The following is a 23,350-nucleotide window of genomic DNA, read 5'->3' as shown; positions in this document are numbered from 1 at the left end:
GAGTAGCTGGGATTACAGGCACGTGCCACCATGCCCAGCTAATTTTTTGTAGTTTTAGTAGAGACGAGGTTTCACCATGTTGACCAGGATGGTCTTGATCTGTTGACCTCGTGATCCACCCGCCTCGGCCTCCCAAAGTGCTGGGATTACAGTATTCTTTAACTGCTTGGTTTTTAATGGCTGCATAGCTGTTCTATCACATGCATCTCACACTTCACCCTTTTTATTTGATATTATCAATTTTTAATCTTAAAATATACTTTGAACATCTTTTTTTTTTTTTTTTTTGGGGATGGGGTTTCAATTTTGTCGCCCAGGATGGAGTACAATGGCACGATCTGAGCTCACTGCAGCCTCCACCTCCTGGGTTCAAGCAATTCTACTGCCTCAGCCTCCTTAGTAGCTGGGATTACAGGTGCCCGCCACCACGCCAGGCTAATTTTTTTGTATTTTTAGTGAAGACAGGGTTTCACCATGTTGGCCAGGATGGTCGCGAACACCTAACCTAAGGTGGTCCACCCACCTCAACCTCCCAAAATGCTGGGATTACAGGCATGCAACACCATGCCCGGCTGAACATCTTTAAACTCAAATATTTTATATTTTTGCTTTAATTTTTCTAAATAAATTATCAGGTCAACATATATTAACTTTTAAATGGCTTTGATTACATCATTGCACAATATATTCCAGAAAAGTTTCAACAATTTACACTCCCATCAGTAGTGCCTAAGTAGTTTAATCCGTTATTGCAAGTTTTGTTTGTTTTTGTAAAACCCTCAAGATACCCTGAACACTCCTCTGCTTCTCTCAAAGGCACATATTTTCCCTAGCCAAGTGCCATTCTCCTTTCTCATTCTTTTCAGACATAGGACCTTCTACTCAGCACTGGCCAAGGTGAGCAAACTCCATACATTTCTTGCCTTTGCTACCAAAAAAACTTGGCAGGCTGCATATACCTCCCTCCTAAGTCTAGTTTGATATTTTTTTTTTTTTTGAAAGCCTCTTTTCTTATCCAGGGCAAAAGCTTCTCCCTCTTCTGTCGATCCCAGTCTACACTGATTCTTCCAAGAATGCCCCAGTTTCTTCCCCACCTCTTTATCTTCAGCATGGATGCATTCTCTAGTCTCTCCCTGGAATCTAGAGTTCTCCCTTAGTTACCCCTACCTTGTTTTTCTCTTCTCTTTAAGTGCAAAGCCCCTAGAAGGACAACATCGTCTTGTTGAATGTCATTTCCTTATCACCACTGAGCTGTCCTTTTTTACACATTCTCATTCTCATTCTCCCTCCCCCATTCTCTCACTGCCTTCCACCCAATAACTTTTCTTGCCTAAGTGGGGAACCTATGCGCCAGTTCTGTAGTTCTTAGCAGTTTTATCTTTTTGTGGTTTCTTCCACATTTTTTCTTCCTTCTCCTTAAAGTTCAAGCTGGGCACAGTGGCTCACGCCTATAATCCCAGCACTTAGGGAGGCTGAGGTAGGCGGATCACCTGAGGTCAGGAGTTTGAGACCAGCCTGACCAAGATGGAGAAACCCCGTCTCTACTAAAAATACAAAATTAGCCGGGCATGGTGATGCATGCCTATAATCCCAGCTACTCAGGAGGCTGAGGCAGGAGAATCACTTGAATCTGGGAGGCAGAGGTTGCAGTGAGCCAAGATCGCACCATTGCACTCCATCCTGGGCAACAAGGGCAAAACTCCATCTCAAAAAACAAAAAGTTCTATCTTTGCTCTTTCTCCTCTTAAATTACCTGATTTTGCCTCATAGAGGTGATCTTTAGGCTCTATCAATAATTAATCTGTAATTTGGCTTGAATCTGTCTCTGTAAGAGTTGGCTGTACAACTATCGTTGCCTTTCTTCCTCATATCTTTTTTTTATGAATACTGTTAGGCACATAACCGGACTTCCAGTAAATCTTATTTTTGGTGGTTTTCATCTTTGCTTTGGATAATAACTCCAACACATATCTTCTGTGTCTCATTCAAAGTAGCACTTCCTTTCTCTCCTCTCTGGTCCTACCTTCCCAAGTATTTGCTATTCTCAGTGCTTTCAATCCATTCAATGATTTACGGTTGCCAAACATCTATCTTGTAAGGAGTACATGAGTGTGAGCAGTCCAGCCCATTGGGCACTTCTCTTACCTGAATCCATAAAGCATGTATAAAGTACGCTACACAGCAGCCAGAAGGTCTTCTTAGAATCTAATCACCTATGGTTCTAATCTCTGACTTCTTTTGGCAATCATGCCCACGCCTATAATGACACACACACTTTTTTTTTTTTAACCTCACCTCTCTTAGTTGTACATTTTTTTGAGGCAAAAATCAAATATCCTTAATATTATTTTCTTTTCTGATCTTCTGTGGTACTTTTTTATACCATATAATACTATTTTCAAATGTTGAGTTGTCACTCTGATACCACCTTATGGCAGATTGTATGTAACATTTCTATTTCTTAACTTGACAAAAAGTATATGTTCTGCAGCCACAACTAGCTTGTGTGCTCCTACAGAACGAGAATCATGTCCATCTGCACCCATGGTAAGTCAGATTGGCACCATACATAATAGGTATTGGTCATGTTTATTCCATCAGTATCAGACATTCGTCTTAGTAGAGTAGTAACCATGTATAATTGAGCCTTGACCCTCTGGTTTAGAGAAATGAAGCAGGTGATTTTCTGCATCGAACTTCTGGCTTCCTTTTCTCTCTTAGTTAATGTCCCTAGAGGTCGGTCTCCATAACCTGCACCAACAGAAAGATGCTGAAGATAACCCAAAACATTGAATACTTCAGAATACATTTTGCATTTTCTTTGTATGTTGTCGAAGATGGACATGACCTGGGAATTCAGTTGAAACCAAGCAATAATCACATCATAAAGACTAATTCAAGAGCTCAGAAATTGTCCCTGGCTCCTTATTCCGCCTCTGCTTTAGAGTGCTCAGTGGCTTGTACTCTTCTCTGTGGACAGATGGCCTGGTCTCGGACTGAGGAAAGCACTCAAGAGGCAAGATTTCTCCCATAGCGATTGTTAAGGACAAGATAGACACCACAAAAGGTTTTTCTGAAAACTGTGTTGCAGAGAAGATAATGGGTGTGTTTAGAACATAAATAAAGAAAATAAGCAGCAGTTTTGAGAAATGACAGTAAACTTGAAACAATGTATCCAAATAAAAATGTGAATAATCTAGATAACCGTGATTCGGTGGAAAATATATAAATCTAGGAATATTAATTTTTATACTTTTCATTTCTCATTGTACTTATAAATGTTTTTAATAGGATTTAAGATAGATATTTCAATAAAAGTGCAAAGAATGTGAATAAGCGATAATGGATTGAAAACAGTTTGGTTCAATGCCATTAACTAGATTGGCCTGACTTTTGGAATTTCACACTAACTCTTCTTTTCTTTTTAGGTTGCCTCTTGGTGCTGCCTTGGCCGTATTTGGCACCCAGAATGCTTCATTCTGTGACGGTCTATTAGTAAGGCTGCCTTGCTAGAGTTTGGAGCAGGGCCTCAGGTAGGTGGCTTTTATCATTATATGGCATGACTTTCAAAGTGATTAATTATTCCACTTCCTGAATACTATAAGATACGATATTAAAAGCTTTGAAAAGCATGCCACATAATAAGCATGCCACTTACGATCTTAGGGTCTATCCGTATGTACTGTGATCAGCAGGACTTCAGTAATGATTATGGTCAAATGGGAGGCTTGGAACACTAGCAAGGAGCAATCTTCCTCACTCTTTGCACAAAAACACATAGCTGCTGTAAAAACTTATTTGTTCCTGTTCCCCAGATAGCCCACAGATGAACTTTTAAGTTCTTCTTTCTCTAAATCTGGCTCAGTGATACACTGTCCCATGTTGCCCTTATATCTTTTTTTTATTTTTTAATTTTTATTTATTTATTTATTTTTGTCTCCTGGGAAAGATCTATTACCTATGGGCAGGTGGAAAGGGGGATTAGACTTGCTCACAAGGATGTGGCAGATGCTAGAATAAGGAACCCAGTGCAACGAGAGCAATTTGCCAGCATTGTTGGGACGAGGACACACACAAGTATCTAGATTTCCCAACCTGTAGGTGCAGCTCAGTGTCACAGAATTGAGGTGTAGCAATACTTGGAAATTCAGGCACACATGGATTTGGTACCAGGTAAGTCTGTCAGCACGACCTTCAAGATAGGGTAGAGGTTAAGAGGCCAGGGCCCCCAGCTCTAGGATGGGGAGAATGGGAAAAAAAACAATTGTGGCTGTGCCAGATACCAGCAGATGGGCTCCTAAACTCTTCACTGAGGGCAGATGGGGGAAAGGAGGCCTTGGGCAGGGTTTCACAAGATACATGAACAGAGCTTGACAATCGAATTAAAGGTGCACGAATTAATCTGGCTACAGTTTTCTATAAAAAGAACATTCTATGGAGTTTAAGCATCAACATCAACTTAGCATTAAAATTTTAGATGTCTGTATACTATAATTATTTTTTCAATAAAGAAAAAGATATCAATGGTTCTTTAGTGTTAGGAGTTATAGATTTTTTTTTCTTTTTCTACTTTACTATAGTTTAAACTTGTTTTAATAAAGTTGTTTTTTAGTAGCTAGAAAAAAGCGATTAGTTTTATTTAACCAAACTATATTTGTGCAGGTTTTCTTCTTTTTTATTCTCCTAATCTATAATCGGTTGAAACTCTTCTCTGATATTTTAAACATGACCCTCACATTTTATTTTCACATGAAGAATATCCTCTTTTAAAGATTTTGAATTTCACTTTGTTCCTTTTTCCTTCCTATAGAACTTCACTGGCTATTTCTAAATGATAAATCGTGATCAATACAGGTTCCATGTGCTTAAGGAGCTATGGAACAGGACATTTAAAGCAGAAGTGTTCTGAACATTCAGGCAGGCTAAGTGCTGCCAGGTTTGTCTCTGTGCTTGGTGGGCTCTGGGTAGCACATGCCCGAGACTCCCTGGCTTTTGAGGTCTGCCAAAGCAGGTGATGCCTCTCCTGGGGACATAGAAGCAGTACGGACTCCCAAGTGGTGGTGTTGCTTTCCCTAAGTTCTTACCTCTCTGCCAAAACAAACTAACCATGTATTTCTATGGGGCTTGTCTTCTGAGCTTGCTTTATAACCAATTTGAAATTTTAGGAGACCTGAAACATATTTACCTGCTAGGTTTGATTCCTGAAATTACCTTAAAGGGACCACAGTTCTGTTCAACAAGTGTCTATCAAATGTCTGCTACATGCTAGGGCACTGAACAGTGCTGGGGATACAGGGATGAGTAATAGCCTCCCTGCAGATGAATTTACTGTCGCTTGGGGAGAGCCATGTCAGACATTTCAAGAAGAGCTTTCCAGTCCATATTAAGGGTAAAAGGTTCAAAGAGGTAAGGCTTTTAAGGTCATTCTTGATCAAGTAGAAATGGTCAAGGAATGTAGATAACAAATCTCTTCTAATTGTTCTAGCCCAGGGTGTACATGGGGTCCTCTGGAGGCAGAGGAGAAAGTGGCTGCCCCTGATTACAGTTTTGCCAAGAACTGATCCTGTTTACCCTTAACTGTGTGGGAATAAATAGAAATGGTTGTTTCTAAAAGTGATTTTATCCTGGACATCCTCATGGGCATAAGTTACGGAGGACAGATAGATGGCACGTGCAGACCTGAACCAGGCCGTGAATTCTGTTTTCATTACATTTTGTAGTGCTACTCAAGCATCAGCACATACACATTTATGCCACAGCACAAGCCCATCTTTAAAGTGCATTTTACTTTGAGATGGCTTAAAACTAATTTGTTGCTTGAGCTTTTATAGCTGAGTAAAACTTAAATTTATAGCTAAGTAAAACTTTCTTTCTTTAGTGCTTTTCTTATAAAATGTCTGATGTCTACCTTTGTGTTTGAATTTATAGATTCAATATGGGTGCCTGACAATTCAAACATGACACCTGGATTATTCTGTATTTTCGATTTTAATGGCATTAGGCAATTAACCATACATGAATGGAGGCATGTTCTCCAGACATTTAGCGTCCTTCATTGCGAACATTTTTATAATTGGTATCAAACATTTTTGTTGTACCCCCCAGAAACTTAAGGGGTTAATGGTAGTAAGATCAAGAACTTACGACAATTTGGGATACTTGCAGTTTTCAGATTGAGCTGACCTGTGGGCTACCTACTTTGTAATCAGAAGCAGATCACCAATATTTGGGGAATGTTTTATTAAAAAAAAAAAAAGGAGCACAGGATATTCTCCAAAAATAAAGTATTGATTAAGCAATCTTATTTTGCTTTCAGATATAATTGCCCTTCTTTGCTGTCTCTAAGGCATCATTGCTTCCCTTTTGCGCAATTTCTTTTTCATTTCCTCTTTGCAAATACTAATGGCCCTATGTGAAGAAAATGAAAATACCTGATTGTTGTACCACTGTATTTTTAAGTCTTTTTATTTTGATAAAAATACATAATCATAGGGAATTCCCCCACCACCACCCCACATAGCAGTGAAAATGAAGTACTTGTAAGTTATGGATCATTAGAAGGGAGCTTTTGGTTGGGTGAGGTGGCTCAAGCCTGTAATCCCAGCACTTTGGGAGGCCAAGGCGGGCGAATCACTTGAGGCCAGCAGTTTGAGACCAGCCTGGCCAGCATAGCAAAACCCCCATCTCTACTAAAGTTACAAAAATTTAGCCAGGTGTGATGGTGTACGCCTGTAATCCCAGCTGCTGCTGAAACTAAGACATGAGAATCGCTTAAACCTGGGAGTTGGGGGTTTCAGTGAGCCGAGATTATACCACTGCACTCCAGCCTGGGTGACAGAGCAAGACCCTGTCTCCAAAAAGAATAAAAGGTAGCTTTCAAAAGAGAAAAAGAAATTTTTAACTTAATGTGGTATTTTTGCTCTATAAAATAAATAACCAAGGAAAATATGTCTGGATTGGGAGATAAAATTCATTTGATACTCCTTCTTCATTTGGTTATCTATTTGTTCTCTCTGGGTACTCTAGAAAATAAGTGGCCTGAAAAGGAACATCCTACTTGTACAGATAAGAGAACTGATGTTGGGGTTTCCTGATTCCACTTTGGAATTCATTGACTTTCCTGTTGGTTCTTATAGACAGACAGGCCATTGCCCCTCACCTCTCAATTAGTTTTTATTATCTGTATACTAAATATAAAACATTCCAAACATCGGTAAGGCTAATTTTTATGGTAAATTTCAAAAAGATGTTCTAGAGCTATATTTTAATGAATTGCTCAAAATGAGTTAAAAATATAAAACACACTAATTCAGAAAGGGCCTCCTTATTTTTTATTAACTTTAGTTAACCATGACATCTAATTCAGGAAAGTAAATACTGTAGTTTTCCACATTCTAGTTATAAAATGCATTTTTGGGGACCTGCTATAACTCAGGCGAGTTAGGCGCATGTCTTGGCTATGTCTCCTGCTTCTCAGTAGTTGCTCTGGCTCCTCTCTGTTCCCCTCTGTAGGGACCAGCAGCCCATCTGAGAGTCTCGTCCTTTCCGCCTCCACCAGGGACTAATTCAGGCAACAGGCATGTTTTCACTTTGAAATTTTTATTAGAATGCGAGCCAAATTAATGTTATCTACTTGTATTAGTTGATTTCTTAGTATTAACATTAGAGAATGTGAATGCTTGTTTTCTGAGGCAAAATAAGTATTTTTAAAAACCTTTTATTATAATTGCTATTGTTTTACGACTTTTCAAATAGCTGCTTAGTTTCAAACAAAATACTGTTCTGTTAGCTTATTCAATTTGTTAGACCACATTGTGTTCATACTACATTATGTTTGACTTGAATATAGATATATACAGTTGTCTCTTGATATCCATGAGAGATTAGTTCAAGAACTTCCCTGGGACACCAAAATTCACAGATGCTCAAGTCCCTGTTATAAAATAGCATAGTATTTGCATATAACCTATGCACACCCTCTCATGAACTCTTCAAATCATCTCTAAATTACTTATAATACTTAACACAATGTAAATACTATGTAAATAGTTGTTATGCTGTACTGTGTAAGGAATAATTACCAAAAAAAAGTCTGTACATGTTCAGTACAAGTGCAGTTTTTAAAAAATATTTTCAGTCTGTGGTTGGCTGAGTCCGTGGATGCAAAACCCACAAATACAGAGGGCCAACTATAAATTCTGTCTTATGTCTATTGCGGTGACTAAGCAAGCCTGTAGGTCATTGTGGTCCTGGTAAGCACTTGCCCTGTTTTAATTTTTTTTCATTAATTCAACAGTCATTTTAACTGCCTCTTATGAGAAACAGCAGTGAGTAATACTGGCATAACCTCTCTGCCCTTGTCCTGTCTACAGTTATTTTTCATTCTTACATTATTTTAAGGTAGTTTTTATCGTGTTATTTCTCACAAATAAGTGATTCCACAAACCTATGGAAAGTGAATGCTATAAAAATTTAGAAATTATACAGAAACACCGAAGTTGTTTCTTAAAAAGGAGTTCTAAGTATACTGTTGCCCTTACTTCAAAATTGACCGCCTTCAGTTGTTATCTTAGTCATAGATTCTTTCACATCATTCAAAACTCTCTTGTGTTGCATACACGTCAGTTACCATATTAAGAACTGGTAAGTTTCCTTTTGCAACCTCCTTTATTTACCCTATATAAAAAACCTGATTTAAGGAAATTTTTGACATTTTCTGTGTTAATTACTAAAGGCATCTTATTATTAGCATAAAGGAGAATAAAACTTTGATGTTGATGGTATTTGCCCTTAATTAGCTAAATCTTTGACTTTTAAATATGAAAGAATTATTGATGCAGGTAAGTGAAAAATTCACATCTCTTAGCAAAATGTTTATCAGAACTATGGAAACAGCTTCAATACAGGCCTATTCTTTTGCTGGTATCTCATAGGAATAGATTTTAGTAGATCTTCTGATATATGACTCATTTTTGCTTGTTAGTTTTCTATATGAGTCACTGTTTTAGAATAATGTAAAACATTGGAAGGTAAACCTGTGTGCGTGTGCACAAACACACCATACTCTCTAACTATTGTTTATGTAAAGTTGCCCTGGGAAAAAAATGCCTCTTCTGGTACCAATAAAAACTGGAAGGGGTTATTCTCAACTGCTGTTCATCTTAGGGCGCTTTGAAATGGGTATATGTATTTTCTACTTTGGTTCACAGTTCTTCAGACCAAGGCAAAGAAAAATTTTCATCACTCGAAAAGCACAGTAACCTTGGCCGGGCGCGGTGGCTCTCGCTTGTAATCCCAGCACTTTGGGAGGCCGAGGCGGGCGGATCACCTGAGGTTGGGAGTTCAAGACCAACCTGACCAACATGGAGAAACCCCGTCTCTACTAAAAATACAAAATTAGCCAGGCATGGTGGCACATGCCTGTAATCCCAGCTACTCGGAAGTCAGAGGCAGGAGAATCACTTGAACCTGGGAGGCGGAGTTTGCGGTGAGCCGAGATCACACCATTGCACTCCAGCCTGGAGAACAAGAGTGAAACTTCATCTTAAAAAATAAAAAAGAAAGAAAAGCACAATAACCAAATCTTTTTGATGAGTTTTGTTTTTGTTTTTAAGTAGAAAGGAAAAGCAGGTATAAAACCAAGTTTTGCTATACTTTTCAGAATAGTGCTCCTAGTGCTTTATAAGTTTTTCTTAATAATATATAAGAGAATATACAGATAATTTTATCTAACTTTCCAGATATGTTTACATAAATACAAACTGTATATTTGTATTATATCCATCCAAATAATTATTTCTAACCAGTCCTGATTTCTTTTTTGGGGGGAAATATTTAACAGAACTTTGAAATTATTTGGCAACTCATAAGAACTCAAAATAGGTTCAATTTAAGGAAATTAAGAACTTTAACAAAGTAAAATGACTGGTGTGTTATTTTATTTTAGATTGTAAAATATATAGCATGGGTAGTTTCTAGACTATTGGTATATGTCACGTGATACATAATTTTAAACTGTGTTGAAATACTTAGATGCTAAAGTTTTTATTGTAAAATGCCATTGAACAATAAGCATAAATAAAGATTTTATGAACGTATTTGAGATGCAATAAAATATATATGGATTGGAGAAAAAATATATAAACTTACTGTTTACTAACTTGGGTTTTCTATTTGTTTCTACCCAAATCGTTATCCACTCAGAGGTATTAGCTATTATTTTACATTAATAGTTGTTTAAATTATTTAAAACTGACTTAATAAACTGTCTTTTAAAATTTTAAGTTCTTAATTTAACTCCTTTTGGATATTTGGCATATTTGGCAACTCTAGAAGAGAAGATAGGCACGACCCCCTCTTCTGGTCTTTTAAGTATAGTGACAGGATTTATCCACTTGCGAATTGGTTTGCTAACCTGCCTTGTCATAGAAAACAGTAGAATAAAAAAGTAAAGTCATGGTTTTAGGGCATTCATCCCTTCTTTACCACACATACGCTGTCAAGTTGTTCATCTTCTGTGGGCCGCTCACCTTAAAATGGCAGTGATGGTAAACACATCCACCTCTCAGATTCATTGAATTCCAGGGAGATAATAGAGATGAAAACACTCCACACGTGTCAGGTATTTATATTCTTAAAATAACAATACCCACAAAATGGTCTTTCATATCCTTAATTAACCTACAAAAAACTCAGTATGTGCTCTGGGCAAGTAAGTATTTATAAAGTTAATTTTATTATTTTGTAATTTTGATGTGCAGAATTTCATTCTTCCATTTATGCATGTCCTGTGCTTTACAAAAGAATGGAGCTTTTGCTTTAATGTTTAAAATATCTTTTATAGGTCTAAATTTTTGGTGTTTCTGTCTTTTAAACTGTAAAAATAATGCTGCTTTCAGATATACCCTTAGTATTTTTATAATGATGCTTGAATGCCTTCTATTAAATAATTTATTTAGACATCATCAAATTCTTCAAGTAGCAAAATTTTATTGCAGGGGACATTTTTAGATTGGTGTTAAGAATTTGAAAGTTATTTTTATTTAACCTGTCATTAACATACCTTTTGTTATTATACTTTATTTGATTTAATTTTCTCTTTATAATCATGATTTCTGAATGTTCGTCTTTAAAATATTCTGAGTTTACTGATCTCTTGTGCCTTGTGCTCTCTACAATAGATAATTCTAGATTATTCTGCCTTTTGACCATTATTCTTTTCATGATTACTTGTATGATCAAGAATTATTAACAGATTTTTTCCTATGTATGATCTCAGTCTACTAATGATCATGATACTTATACACATTTTAAGCTTTTTTAAGTGTTTTCAACAATGACCTCTAAAACCAAATGATACTTTCTTCCTAACACCCCCTTAGTCTGCAGCAAATCTATATTTAACTTCTCTTGCATGCTTTTGAAATCTAAAGAGTGCAGAGTTGTTGCTGCATTTCAGCCATCCTTGCAGCATTCTGAAAAATGAATTGGCAGGTGTTGCAGATAGCAAAAGTGTAACTCTGAGAAGCCCCAGTTGTGCTAGTGTCCACAGTATGGGTGTGAGTGCTTTCACCGGGAGCCTGTTGTTCTTTGGGTGGCTCCAGATGTACCCTCCAAAAAGGGCCTAAGTTTGTCACTTCCATAACATTAATAAACTTAATAAAATTTTGATCATTTGGTTTATAAGCAGTAAGGACCCTAATACCCATTCCGTCGGTAAGTTAGATTTTAAAAATAAATAAACGAACTTGGGAAAGAAGTGGGGAGTCATTCAGCATCACAAATTGCCATTTATCTAGGTAATACTATTTTGCTTTTTATATATGCATTTATTTGGTCATGTAAATGTGCTTAGACCTAATAAACATACATAGTTGGTGAAAATTAATGCATGACTCGTAAGCAGAGTATGGAATGTAAGCATGTGCCATGAAACCGCAATTCTTTTATCCTGTATTTTCCATCATCTACACACTGGTTCCGTTTAGAGGATAGTCCATTTTCACTTTTTTTTCATAGATTGGCCAAAATGGGAAGGATTGGATTCCACTCTCTTCCACGAAGACTCAATGGGACTGGCTAAGATCAAAGTCTGAGGCTTTTTCCATCTGTAATCAGGTATGCATTAAACTAAAAATCACTATAATTGTATGCATGCACCTGTAAAGTATTAGACTGATATGCATATTATGAATGTGATCTTTTATTAGATATTGAGCTCGTAACCTTATCCTATAGTTCAAAATGCACCTGTGATAATTAATTTGAGTTTTGTAATATACTAAAATAAAGTTATTATCAGCCATGAAAAAAATTTCAGCTGGTCTTAGAAAAGTGTAATATTTGAAATCAGTGCAATCTTCATTGCTCAGTATGTACATCCAAAGATAACAGAATTCATTTGTTACTCCATATTGATTATCACCAATTTTAGTACAATCAAATGTTTGTATATTGCATATTGGTGCACTTCTAATTTTTTTTTAATAACTTACAAGTTGTTTTTCTTAACTGGAATTCTCTGCCCATTATAGTTGGATTTTATAACACAATGGCAAATATGACCAGTCTTTGAAGTATTTTCAAATATTAGTTATATACAGGGATTTAGATACTTTGCATTCCATGTAGATTTTACAATTGGAAGATGATCAACTTGTTTCCCATGATGTTTTAAATAGGTGCATAAAAGTATCATGCTAGGAAATCAAATAATGAAAATTAAAGTTTGTTTCCTGCCTTGGCAGAATGCTTTATACCAGTTTGTGGCGTCATTACTGGTTACAGCAGAATAGCTGTATAATAGATATTTCTGAGGGAGGCAGAGGAGCTAACTTTTAAATGAGAATATAACAGAAAAAGAGCAAGAAGTCCTTGAGATCCAGAAAGTCTAAAACAAAAGGAGCATATGTTAGTGTTAGTAATGTCAGTTGCATTGTGTCAATGTCACTTTTAAACTGCAAGGTGGATTTTTAGACAGTTTGAATAGCACAAAGGCCTTGCCTGTATCTACCTAATAAAGAAAGACCCTTGAAGCAAATACTGATTAACTTACCCGTATCAAGTGAGTGGATAATTGCTGTATTTTGCCTGTTTAGTAACAGACTTTCCATTAAAATATAGTAAGACCTGTTGTAACATAGTTAATTTTACAAAAATGTAGCTATTTAGAGCTCCTGTGAAAGTATGACTAGAATCGTGAAAGTCAGCCTAATATACTTAGCTTATGATGGCAAGTGTCAGTGTCAGACAGTCTGATGTCAAAACACAGATGATATAAGGAAGTTGGTTTTCTTTTTTTTAAACATGTAATAGGATGGAAAATTCAATTGATTAGTGGATGCTAACAGTCAATTAGTCATATTCAAGTTTTCAATTAAAAAATCAGACATTTTTGAAAGAGGTTGCAAGTATTATTTCTACAGTCTCTTAAAGGTACATCACAGGCCAGGTGCAGTGGCTCATGCCTGTAATCCCAGCACGTTGGGAGGCTGAGACTGGAGGACTGCTTGAGCCTGGGAGTTCAAGACCAGCCTGCGCAACATACTGAGACCCTGTACCTACAAAAAAATTAAAAATAATTAGCCAGGCATAATGGCATGCACCTGTAGTCCCAGCTACTCCAGAGGCTGAGGCACTTGAAGATAGCTTGAGCCAGGGCAGTCAAGGCTGCAGTGAGCTGTGATTGCCCCAGTGCACTCCAGCCTTGACGACAGAGTAAGACTCTGTCTCAAAAAAAAAAGGAAGGAAGGAAGGTACATCACTCAACTAGCCTTCACAAACATTGAAGAACTGGAACTTTGAGGAGTTGGTTTTCTTAACCTAAGAAATAGAGTCTATAATATTTACTATGTTTTGTTGGATTTTTAAAGGTTTTAATTCATTTTTGAATTTTTTGTTTAAAAAGATATACTCCTTGCTGTACAATATGTACATTTCATTCCTTTTTGCAGCACCAATAACAAATTGAAATTCTGACACACCTTTTTACCAGCCCGAAACGCCTCTTTGAGGATGTGTTGTGTGCTAAGTCAGAGGTCCACACAGGTCTGCTGCACAGGGGTTGCAGGTGTGTCCAAAGGCCGATGCCCTCAGCTCTCAGGGATGCCTGCTGACTCCAGTTTACCTACTAACTTCAGTGTGCCTAAAATCTCTGTGATGTGAAAAACGATGAGGAAAATTACATTCACCCTGTCTTTCTCCCAAAATGACAAAGAGCCATGCTCTTCACTTCATAAAACATCAAAAAGTTTTACTGTTTGAAGAATTCGTGTTTGTTAGGAAGATGAATCATTTCTACTCTTGACTCAGGAATCCCTCAGAGTGTGATGACACTGGTACAACGGTTAAATTTTTACTTTGGGTGGTGCATTCAACTCTTTCAGGCCTCTAGAATTTCTGCTGAAGTACCTCTTCCACAGACTCGATGGTTCATAAGATGCCTAAAAGAGTTTCCAGTTGCTTATTTATCTGTGTTTTCCTATAATGCAGCCTGATTAGAGCTGATGTGTACAGATCAAAATGATTTTTAGAGACTGAAATATTGGCTGAAACATTTTTAGTCAGATTTATGTTCTCTCATCTTTTGTAAAAATTGAATCTTAATAATACCACTTTTAGAGTCATGTTTTGATGCTTCATGAGAGTTCCTGAAATCACTACTGCTATGCCTAAGTATAACATGTGTCAAGTGGAATTTCAGGGTATGTATGAACTGTTCATTCTGAGCAATGCATTTCTATGTATTTTGACAAATATAAAGAAACCTATGGGGTTTCTAATGTAATGTAATGATATTACATTAGACCAGCTGAATCCATTTTATTGGTTTCTTTTTTAATTCAAAAGCATCACATAGCAAATAAAATTTTTAAAAATTGAGTTTAGTTACAAACTAGTTGTTTCTTATTTTTTTTTCCAGTCCCTTTTTGCTTTCTTTTACGACCACATGAAACTTGAGAAGCCACCTAAAGCTATATCATTTAGTGGAGTTGGGCAGTTCCCAAGTGTCCAACAAGAAGGCCTGGTTTAGGCTGCGATGGCCACTGTCATTCCTGGTGATTTGTCAGAAGTCAGAGATACCCAGAAAGTCCCTTCAGGGAAACGTAAGCGTGGTGAAACCAAACCAAGAAAAAACTTTCCTTGCCAACTGTGTGACAAGGCCTTTAACAGTGTTGAGAAATTAAAGGTTCACTCCTACTCTCACACAGGAGAGAGGCCCTACAAGTGCATACAACAAGACTGCACCAAGGCCTTTGTTTCTAAGTACAAATTACAAAGGTATTAAACTCTATTTGTCTTTCAGATTATACTTTCTCTTATGTTGGCTATTTGAAGCCATTGTAAGCGTATGTATTTGTATACACATTTTTCCGCTGATTTGCAGAGAGGAAATGTTAAGTAGATTAGACATTGGTTAGTTTTTAGTATTCTAAATCACATACTTTTATGTGTTAGTGTCTTTGGACTTTTTAAGATAAAATGCTTAATGAGTAGAATTTCCATTTGTAGAGAGAAATTACGACAAGAAAAGGGTATGGACGTTTACGTGAGTATATTCAGTCTTGCTCATTTGCTTTTGTAATGATAGCTGAAAACCAGCAAAAACTAAAGTGGCAACTTAAATGGCTCAAGTTTTACAGTAATTAAGTATATTAACTATCCTTGTGGTATATATTAAGTTAAAACAGTTTCCATTACTGAGGGAATTCTGTGTTAGCATAGTAGTTTAGTTTCCATTTGAAAAGTGAATACATGCCATTTTTGTCATGATAATTACTTATAGACCGTATCTGTGTTTAAAGGCACATGGCTACTCACTCTCCTGAGAAAACCCACAAGTGTAATTATTGTGAGAAAATGTTTCACCGGAAAGATCATCTGAAGAATCACCTCCATACACACGACCCTAACAAAGAGACGTTTAAGTGCGAAGAATGTGGCAAGAACTACAATACCAAGCTCGGGTTTAAACGTCACTTGGCCTTGCATGCCGCCACAAGTGGTGACCTCACCTGCAAGGTATGTTTGCAAACTTTTGAAAGCACGGGAGTGCTTCTGGAGCACCTTAAATCCCATGCAGGCAAGTCGTCTGGTGGGGTTAAAGAAAAAAAGCACCAGTGCGAGCATTGTGATCGCCGATTCTACACCCGAAAGGATGTCCGGAGACACATGGTGGTGCACACTGGAAGAAAGGACTTCCTCTGTCAGTATTGTGCACAGAGATTTGGACGCAAGGATCACCTGACTCGACATATGAAGAAGAGTCACAATCAAGAGCTTCTGAAGGTCAAAACAGAACCAGTGGATTTCCTTGACCCATTTACCTGCAATGTGTCTGTGCCTATAAAAGACGAGCTCCTTCCGGTGATGTCCTTACCTTCCAGTGAGCTGTTATCAAAGCCATTCACAAACACTTTGCAGTTAAATCTCTACAACACTCCGTTTCAGTCCATGCAGAGCTCGGGATCTGCCCACCAAATGATCACAACTTTACCTTTGGGAATGACATGCCCAATAGATATGGACACTGTTCATCCTTCTCACCACCTTTCTTTCAAATATCCATTCAGTTCTACCTCATATGCAATTTCTATTCCTGAAAAAGAACAGCCATTAAAGGGGGAAATTGAGAGTTATCTGATGGAGTTACAAGGTGGCGTGCCCTCTTCATCCCAAGATTCTCAAGCATCATCATCATCTAAGCTAGGGTTGGATCCTCAGGTTGGGTCCCTAGATGATGGTGCAGGGGACCTCTCCCTATCCAAAAGCTCTATCTCCATCAGTGACCCCCTAAACACACCAGCATTGGATTTTTCTCAGTTGTTTAATTTCATACCTTTAAATGGTCCTCCCTATAATCCTATATCAGTGGGGAGCCTTGGAATGAGCTATTCCCAGGAAGAAGCACATTCTTCTGTTTCCCAGCTCCCCCCGCAAACACAGGATCTTCAGGATCCTGCAAACACTATAGGGCTTGGGTCTCTGCACTCACTGTCAGCAGCTTTCACCAGCAGTTTAAGCACAAGCACCACACTCCCACGTTTCCATCAAGCTTTTCAATAGGATTCTGGGACATGGATTTATTACAGAAAAACATGTATAGCCATGCCCTAGATGACCATTTTTATTTTAGTGCCTACTTTAAAACAGTATAAAAATTTCTGCTTTTGTATAATACAAATTTTCATTAAGCCAGTATAATAGAAACTAGTGTTTAAAACGAGCTTTGGAACCATTTGTGTTCAGTTATGTTTACCTGGGTATTTTGTCCTGATTCACTGCCAATTGTCATATTTTAAGAGGTTTTTTTTTTCATATAGGAAAGCCATTATTAGTGGTAAACTTTTACAAATCCCATTTTCAAATTACTTTTAGATCTTATAATTTTCATTTTTGTCTAACAACAATGGCTCCACCTTTTGACATCTGGCTCATTAAAAAATTTAGCAATAGAATGTAAATTGTATAAAATGCATGTGAATAACTCAAGGTTTAAAATTTTTTAGTAGCTTCTAAATGCATTAATAATCAAGTACTTCAAATAAATTAAGAGTCCAGTTTAGGGGAGATAACAAATGTTTCTTAGATACGCCATAATTTCAGATCAGTATATTTTGAAGACTCGCTATTGTCTGGCTAAAATATTTGCCGTCTTTATTATGAGCCTTTAAGGAAAACAACCCCTAAATACAAAGCACCAGTATTTACATCAAAAAGAGACTCTTTATAAGGTGACATGGCATTTCCTGTCACTTAATAGCTGGTCCTAAATTAGTATACAGGATATTTTGTTGTGTTCCATCCTTCTTAACATGCCATCTTTTCATTTAATAATATTAATCGTGTATGGCATTGGAGTCTTCAGAGTCGGTATCTCTTTCGTCTTTTCCAACTTTCCCGGCCAAGTGGTGGGTCAAGTGCAGCCAGCAGTTTTTTTGGATTGTTGATCCACCGTTAGTCCATAATCTAGGGCCATTGTGGAACTGCAGCCATGAGGTGTGTTCATCCCAGAGTGGACTGACTCAGCCTCTGTGGGTGACAGAATCCTAAGCAGGAAGACAGACCGGAAGCACATGGTTACATCTGGAAACTATCTAGAGATCATGGCCCCTGTAGCCAGGATTAAAAACTGGGCTTTTCAGAAGTAAAGTAAAAGCATATTGCTTGTATCACTTCTTGCTGAATTTGATACATTTTTCTTTCCTTAAGAACCAAAAGCAGAAAACAGAAACAACAGTCCTACCCCCAAGTTATCTTTCTGATTCAAGGTGAATCCGTCATCTTTCCTTGCAATTTTTTTAGATGGAGAATTTGAAGTTAAATGCATTAGAAAACTACCTGAGGAACTACCACAAAGTTTTAAGTGACTAGAAATATGTGCAGTTAAATCCCACTTTCAGGCATCTGTGGGCAACGGTAGGAGTGTTGCAAATAAGTTGAATTTGTAGAGGGGAACAGAGTAAAGTAGAACAAGACTATCTTGGTTAACATGAAAATAACAATCGAGAACATTATATTCACTGAATAATTATTATAGGCTTTCTTCACATTAGACCACCAACAAAGTCTTCTTAAAGGTCTAATTATTGTATTTTTCTAAGGGTCAGTTGGGACATTAACCTAAGAAACATATCTAATAAGCACTTGTTAACACCTTATTTTGGGACCCTCTCCATTGGGGGCAGGGCAAGGGTGGGAGGTTTATAGAAGAGTATATATCTCTTTAAAAAAACAGAAAGAAAGAAAAATATTTCTGAGCACTCATCAGCCCTATATGGAAGCTTCTTTCCTTTTTGTAGGGCCAGTTATTACTGCAGATTGCAATGTTTACCAAGAATTTTTAAAAATGAGCGCAGATTACTGAATATAATACGTTATTTAAAATATTTGGGAGTAGTATAATTTGTGGAGAAATGTAAATTGTAATAATGTAAATGGGGGCTTCAATATATATATATAATACACACACACACATATCGCACTTCATAGAATCAAAGTTGCTCTCTTAAGGAGCTTTGGCTCCTGATATTTTATCATGCTCCTATATTTTTTTAATCCTAGGAGCAGTAGTTTTTATACTTATGTATTTAAATTTTATTATGAAAAATTACATTTATTAAAAAAATGTGTTCCAAAGGCATTAAATTTATATATGTTAATAAGGAAGTACATTTTTAAATTTTTCAAATTGCTCCTAGCTTTTGGTTAGGAGAATATTTGCTCTGAAAGTAGGCTCTTCGCTCTGCTTCATTACTGCTTCCTTTAGTTTCTATGAAACAGATTGCTTACCTAAATCTTTAGTTGAATGATTAGTGTTCAATATTGCTTTAATCACCATATGAAAGGAAAAAAATTGGTGACAGAGCACAAATAGAAAACCTATTTTTAAATAGAAATCACATATAGCAAGTATGGAAGCACTACTTTTATTCTGTTTAAAATTTACTTAACAAGTCATCAAATTAGTGGACTGAGACATTGGCCTTACTAGGCTGTATTCACTGCTAACTTAAAAAAGGGAGTACCAGGATTTATTAAATAAAGCATTTTGGAAATGGGGAATAGCGCCATATATGTATGTATGTATATACCTAAATCTCGCCATGCATGGAATTCATATACATGGAGGCACATCTTTCAGGGCACCAGTGTTAAAATTGTGGAGTCTTAATTTTCAAATGTACACCTCTTTGCCTGTTGCCGCCCCCACAGACTTGAAATAACACTTCAGAGTAAGAGAGAATTCAGCAAATTTGTTTTTTAAATTGACTGTAGTGGTCACTAAACCCTTTTTGAGAGAATTTCTATTGAAGATGAGGCAGACTTGCTTATTTGAATTGCACAATGTTCTAATAAGGCTGTAACACAGAATTGGCTCCTTTTTTTTTCCTAGAAAAAGATTGTTTATTTCTATGTCAACTAGATATGATTAAAAGTAAGTATTGCCAATGCTGTTTTCATTCTCCAGTGGCCAGAATCATTATCCTAGAAATTTCTGGTAGTGCCTTAGCTTGGTTAAAAAGAAAAAAAAAAAAGGGATTAACATTAAATAAAAGTAGCTTAGAATTTGGACCTCGGACAAGATATTGAACCTCATTCAGTTTCACTTCCACATGTGTGTACAAATTAGGTCACCAAACACGAAAGTGTGTGTGTGGAAGGATGTTGGCACTGTAAGCAATGCTATCCATTGATGTATACAAGTACTTTATAGTTACTGATCACTGTTAAAACTTTCATTTTAAAATCATTACCAAGTTCAGTTTTTAAAAACTTCAGTTGTCCTGGCTGATCATGCATCACTCTTCGTGCAACTTTTTAATTTCATTTAGTGTTCCTTTCAAGCTGTGTATTTTGGCCTATTTGTTGCTTGTGCTTTATTTTTCTTAGCCATTTGTGGAATATAGTGATATATTGTGTTAATTTGGACAGTAGCGGTTTTTAAAAACCATATACTGACTGAAACATGAGCCAGAGCTGATTGCTTTATTAAGCTAATAATGAATGTTAAAGAGTACATATTTTCAGGATCATTCATCTAGTGAGCAATACACATATTATAGGCCAATATTTTTTTAAAAAATAGAGCTTGGTCAACCTCTATACTACACATATTACAAGATATAGCACTTTCAAAATGAATCTAAACCTTTACAGAAACTTTCTTATAGGTTATGCCTTTTATTTTAAGACTTATTATAATTTGTTTCAAGTGCCATTAGATGATATATATCTTAGGCCTTTGATATATAATGCTTTGTGTACAAAAATGGTAGATGGTATTTTAAACAGGTACATTTTTACAGTGTTTTCTTATCAATTTGCTATATTGCACAGAATCAGTGTGTGTCTTTTCATAAGGTTTTACAATGGTTTATTTTTTTACAAGGTTTACGTGTCTCAAAGCACACTGTCTTCCCAGTACGTAAGTTAAAAAATACCAGTTCACTCAAGTTGCTTCTAGCCTACTGAGATCCATGTGACGTTGGAGGAGATCTTTTAAATGTCGAGTATTCATCATTAGCAATGGCTGACTGTTAGTTCTGGTAAATGTGTGCCTAAGTTGAATTTGTCTTGTTTTTTTCACACTGTCAGCAGCCATGTCAACAGCACAGATGGTCTGTTGTGATCACATAGGTCTACATACGTTGTATAGTTTTGTGCTAAAAACCCATAGAGGGTTCCTTGGGGATCATGGAAGAGAAGATTATGCGACCAGCATTGGTGAAGGCACACCCAGATCACACTTAGGGCCTTTCTATGGTGTCGTCAACCCTCTGAGGATGGAAGGCAGTGTCTTTTTGATGTTATCTAGACTAGAAATGACACAGAACTATTGCTAATGTGTAAAACACTTCATTGTATAAGCTTCAGTGGTACAGATGAACCAGAATGAATGTTTTATCTTCTCAGAAACACTCCTTCAATATTATGTTGGATCATGCTGCTAATGTAACTTGGGCTACAACTCTTCATGGTGCTACAAACTTCTCTGTCTCATTCAGTCATATTTTTTTATCCATAGAAAAAGGACTACATTAGGTGTAAAAGTGTACAATATATTTTTTTACTGTGACTTAATTTGTCATTAACAAACTTTTACACCACCACAATGTATTCATGTGCACTTGCAAGAGGAGATCTCGGACACGCAGATGTTACCAGAACAAACCCAGCTTTTGTCCACAAGGTGACTGTAACTCAGAATGGAAAGTGGGCTTTATTATAGGGTGTGGAGTGAAGAACATGCTGTATGTTACTAACAGCCCATTGAATTTAACAAAAACTGGGAATCCATTAGGAAACGGATTGCATCATACCTGAACATAAGCTGGACTGCTGAAATTGTATTTTTAGCTAATGAAAAAGTGTTTGGACTAGTACTCTAAAAATGTTCTAATGATAAAGTTTTGAGTCAAAATAGAAAAGAAAAAAATCTGCATTCCAGGCTGAATTTTGTATATTTTTATTGCATTTGAAATTGCTATTCTGTGATATTGGGAAATCAAGTGGCTTATCATGTATATCATGTACTTAAAATGTATTCACAAACTACTGTTGTATTTGTATAAAATATAGACAAAGATCATATTTTTTGTGTGTGTATAAGCTCTGTAAAATAACAATCACATTATGAAGCTGCAGTGATACTACATTTTAAACATTCACATCCAAAGAAGCAGGCTATTTATTGTCCATATACCCAGATATAAAATATTAATTTGCTGCTAATTAAACAATAGTACTGCAGCTTCTTGTGGCCTACAGTGTTATGTTTGCTGTAAGAATAAGATATGTGAATTCCACAAAATATATGAATAAAATTATAGAATGGCTTTAGATAATGTAGATCTTCCTGAAATTTTAATAGATGATACTTTTCTATTTGCTATCACATTTTTTCTTCAAATTAAAAGTATTTTCTCATTTGATAAATATAATATTCTAATAGCTGGCTCTAGGACAGTACTTTATTGTTGAAATGAAATGTAAAATCTAGGTTTTTTGTTTTAAAACTTTTGTATCTTTAGAGAAAGGATAGATACTGTAAATTTTAAAAGTCAAAAGACTGTGCATCAAAACTTTAATTTAGGTGAGTTTAGAATTCAAAAAAGGATATTAGTTGCTTGTTCCTGGGAGATAAAACTGGCATTTAGCATTTCTTTAACACTTATTGTCAGTGCCATAAATTATTCTTTCAGAGTTTCCTTTGGGCTGTTTGCCGAAAATTTTGCTGAAGAAAGTTCCCTTGACAATTCATGTGGACCAAAATGGCGATAACACACATATCATTTCAGCTAAAACTCGTCTGCTAAATGGTCAGTGACACAGCTTCCGAGACAGATATTAATTCTAAAAATTCAGTTAATACCTGTCCAGGGACCAACTGTAGACATAATTTGTTATGTATCTCATAGCACCTCTTTCAGTATAATAGGAAAAATTCTTCCATTACCTTTTCAGCTTTCCTACTTTCAGAGGGGTAAAGAAAATGAACCTAATTCCAGTTTGGCAGTTCCTTCGTCTTTTTCCTTGTTTAATTTCTGCAAATTAACACACTTCTATATTCTTAGAATTAACACAATATGTCTGTTAAATTCATATGAAATAGTTCAAGGACGTCACGGAAAAAATATACTTTTGCTCTTTTGCCTTACTTTTTCAGAATATGTCGCTGCCATTCTTTGGAGGAGCTAGTTTTACCTTAAAAGAAATGAAAACACCTTTTCTCCCTGATACACTGTGAACAGCATAACACAAATTCCCAAGTTCTGTCTGCTTTAGAAAAGGAATGGGAAAAGAGCACGGTGCTTGATGGAGACTATATCCATGAAGAATTGCACAGAAT

General features: G+C 36.4%; 1 protein-coding gene across 4 annotated transcripts in view; it reads left to right on the top strand.

Moving 5' to 3' along the window:
- PLAG1 (PLAG1 zinc finger) overlaps positions 1 to 22,341 on the top strand; it is a 50,947-nt gene extending 28,606 nt beyond the window's left edge. Inside the window, exons 2-5 of one of the 4 annotated variants that reach the window (XM_037739715.1) lie at positions 3,429 to 3,533; positions 12,019 to 12,117; positions 14,921 to 15,279; positions 15,804 to 22,341. In XM_037739715.1, coding sequence (XP_037595643.1) covers positions 15,038 to 15,279; positions 15,804 to 17,064 — 1,503 coding nt within the window. In that variant the 5' untranslated portion in view covers positions 3,429 to 3,533; positions 12,019 to 12,117; positions 14,921 to 15,037 and the 3' untranslated portion in view covers positions 17,065 to 22,341. The remainder of the gene's footprint in view (positions 1 to 3,428; positions 3,534 to 12,018; positions 12,118 to 14,920; positions 15,280 to 15,803) is intronic. The other 3 variants (XM_017531824.2, XM_037739716.1, XM_017531827.2) reach the window with 3 other exon arrangements.
- Positions 22,342 to 23,350: the final 1,009 nt, after the last annotated feature.

Source organism: Cebus imitator, unplaced genomic scaffold, assembly GCF_001604975.1.
Source record: "Cebus imitator isolate Cc_AM_T3 unplaced genomic scaffold, Cebus_imitator-1.0 Scaffold73, whole genome shotgun sequence".
NCBI classification, from domain to species: Eukaryota; Metazoa; Chordata; class Mammalia; order Primates; family Cebidae; genus Cebus; species Cebus imitator.
The sequence above is the reverse complement of the archived record's forward strand: the minus strand, read 5'-3'. Positions and strand labels throughout refer to the sequence as shown.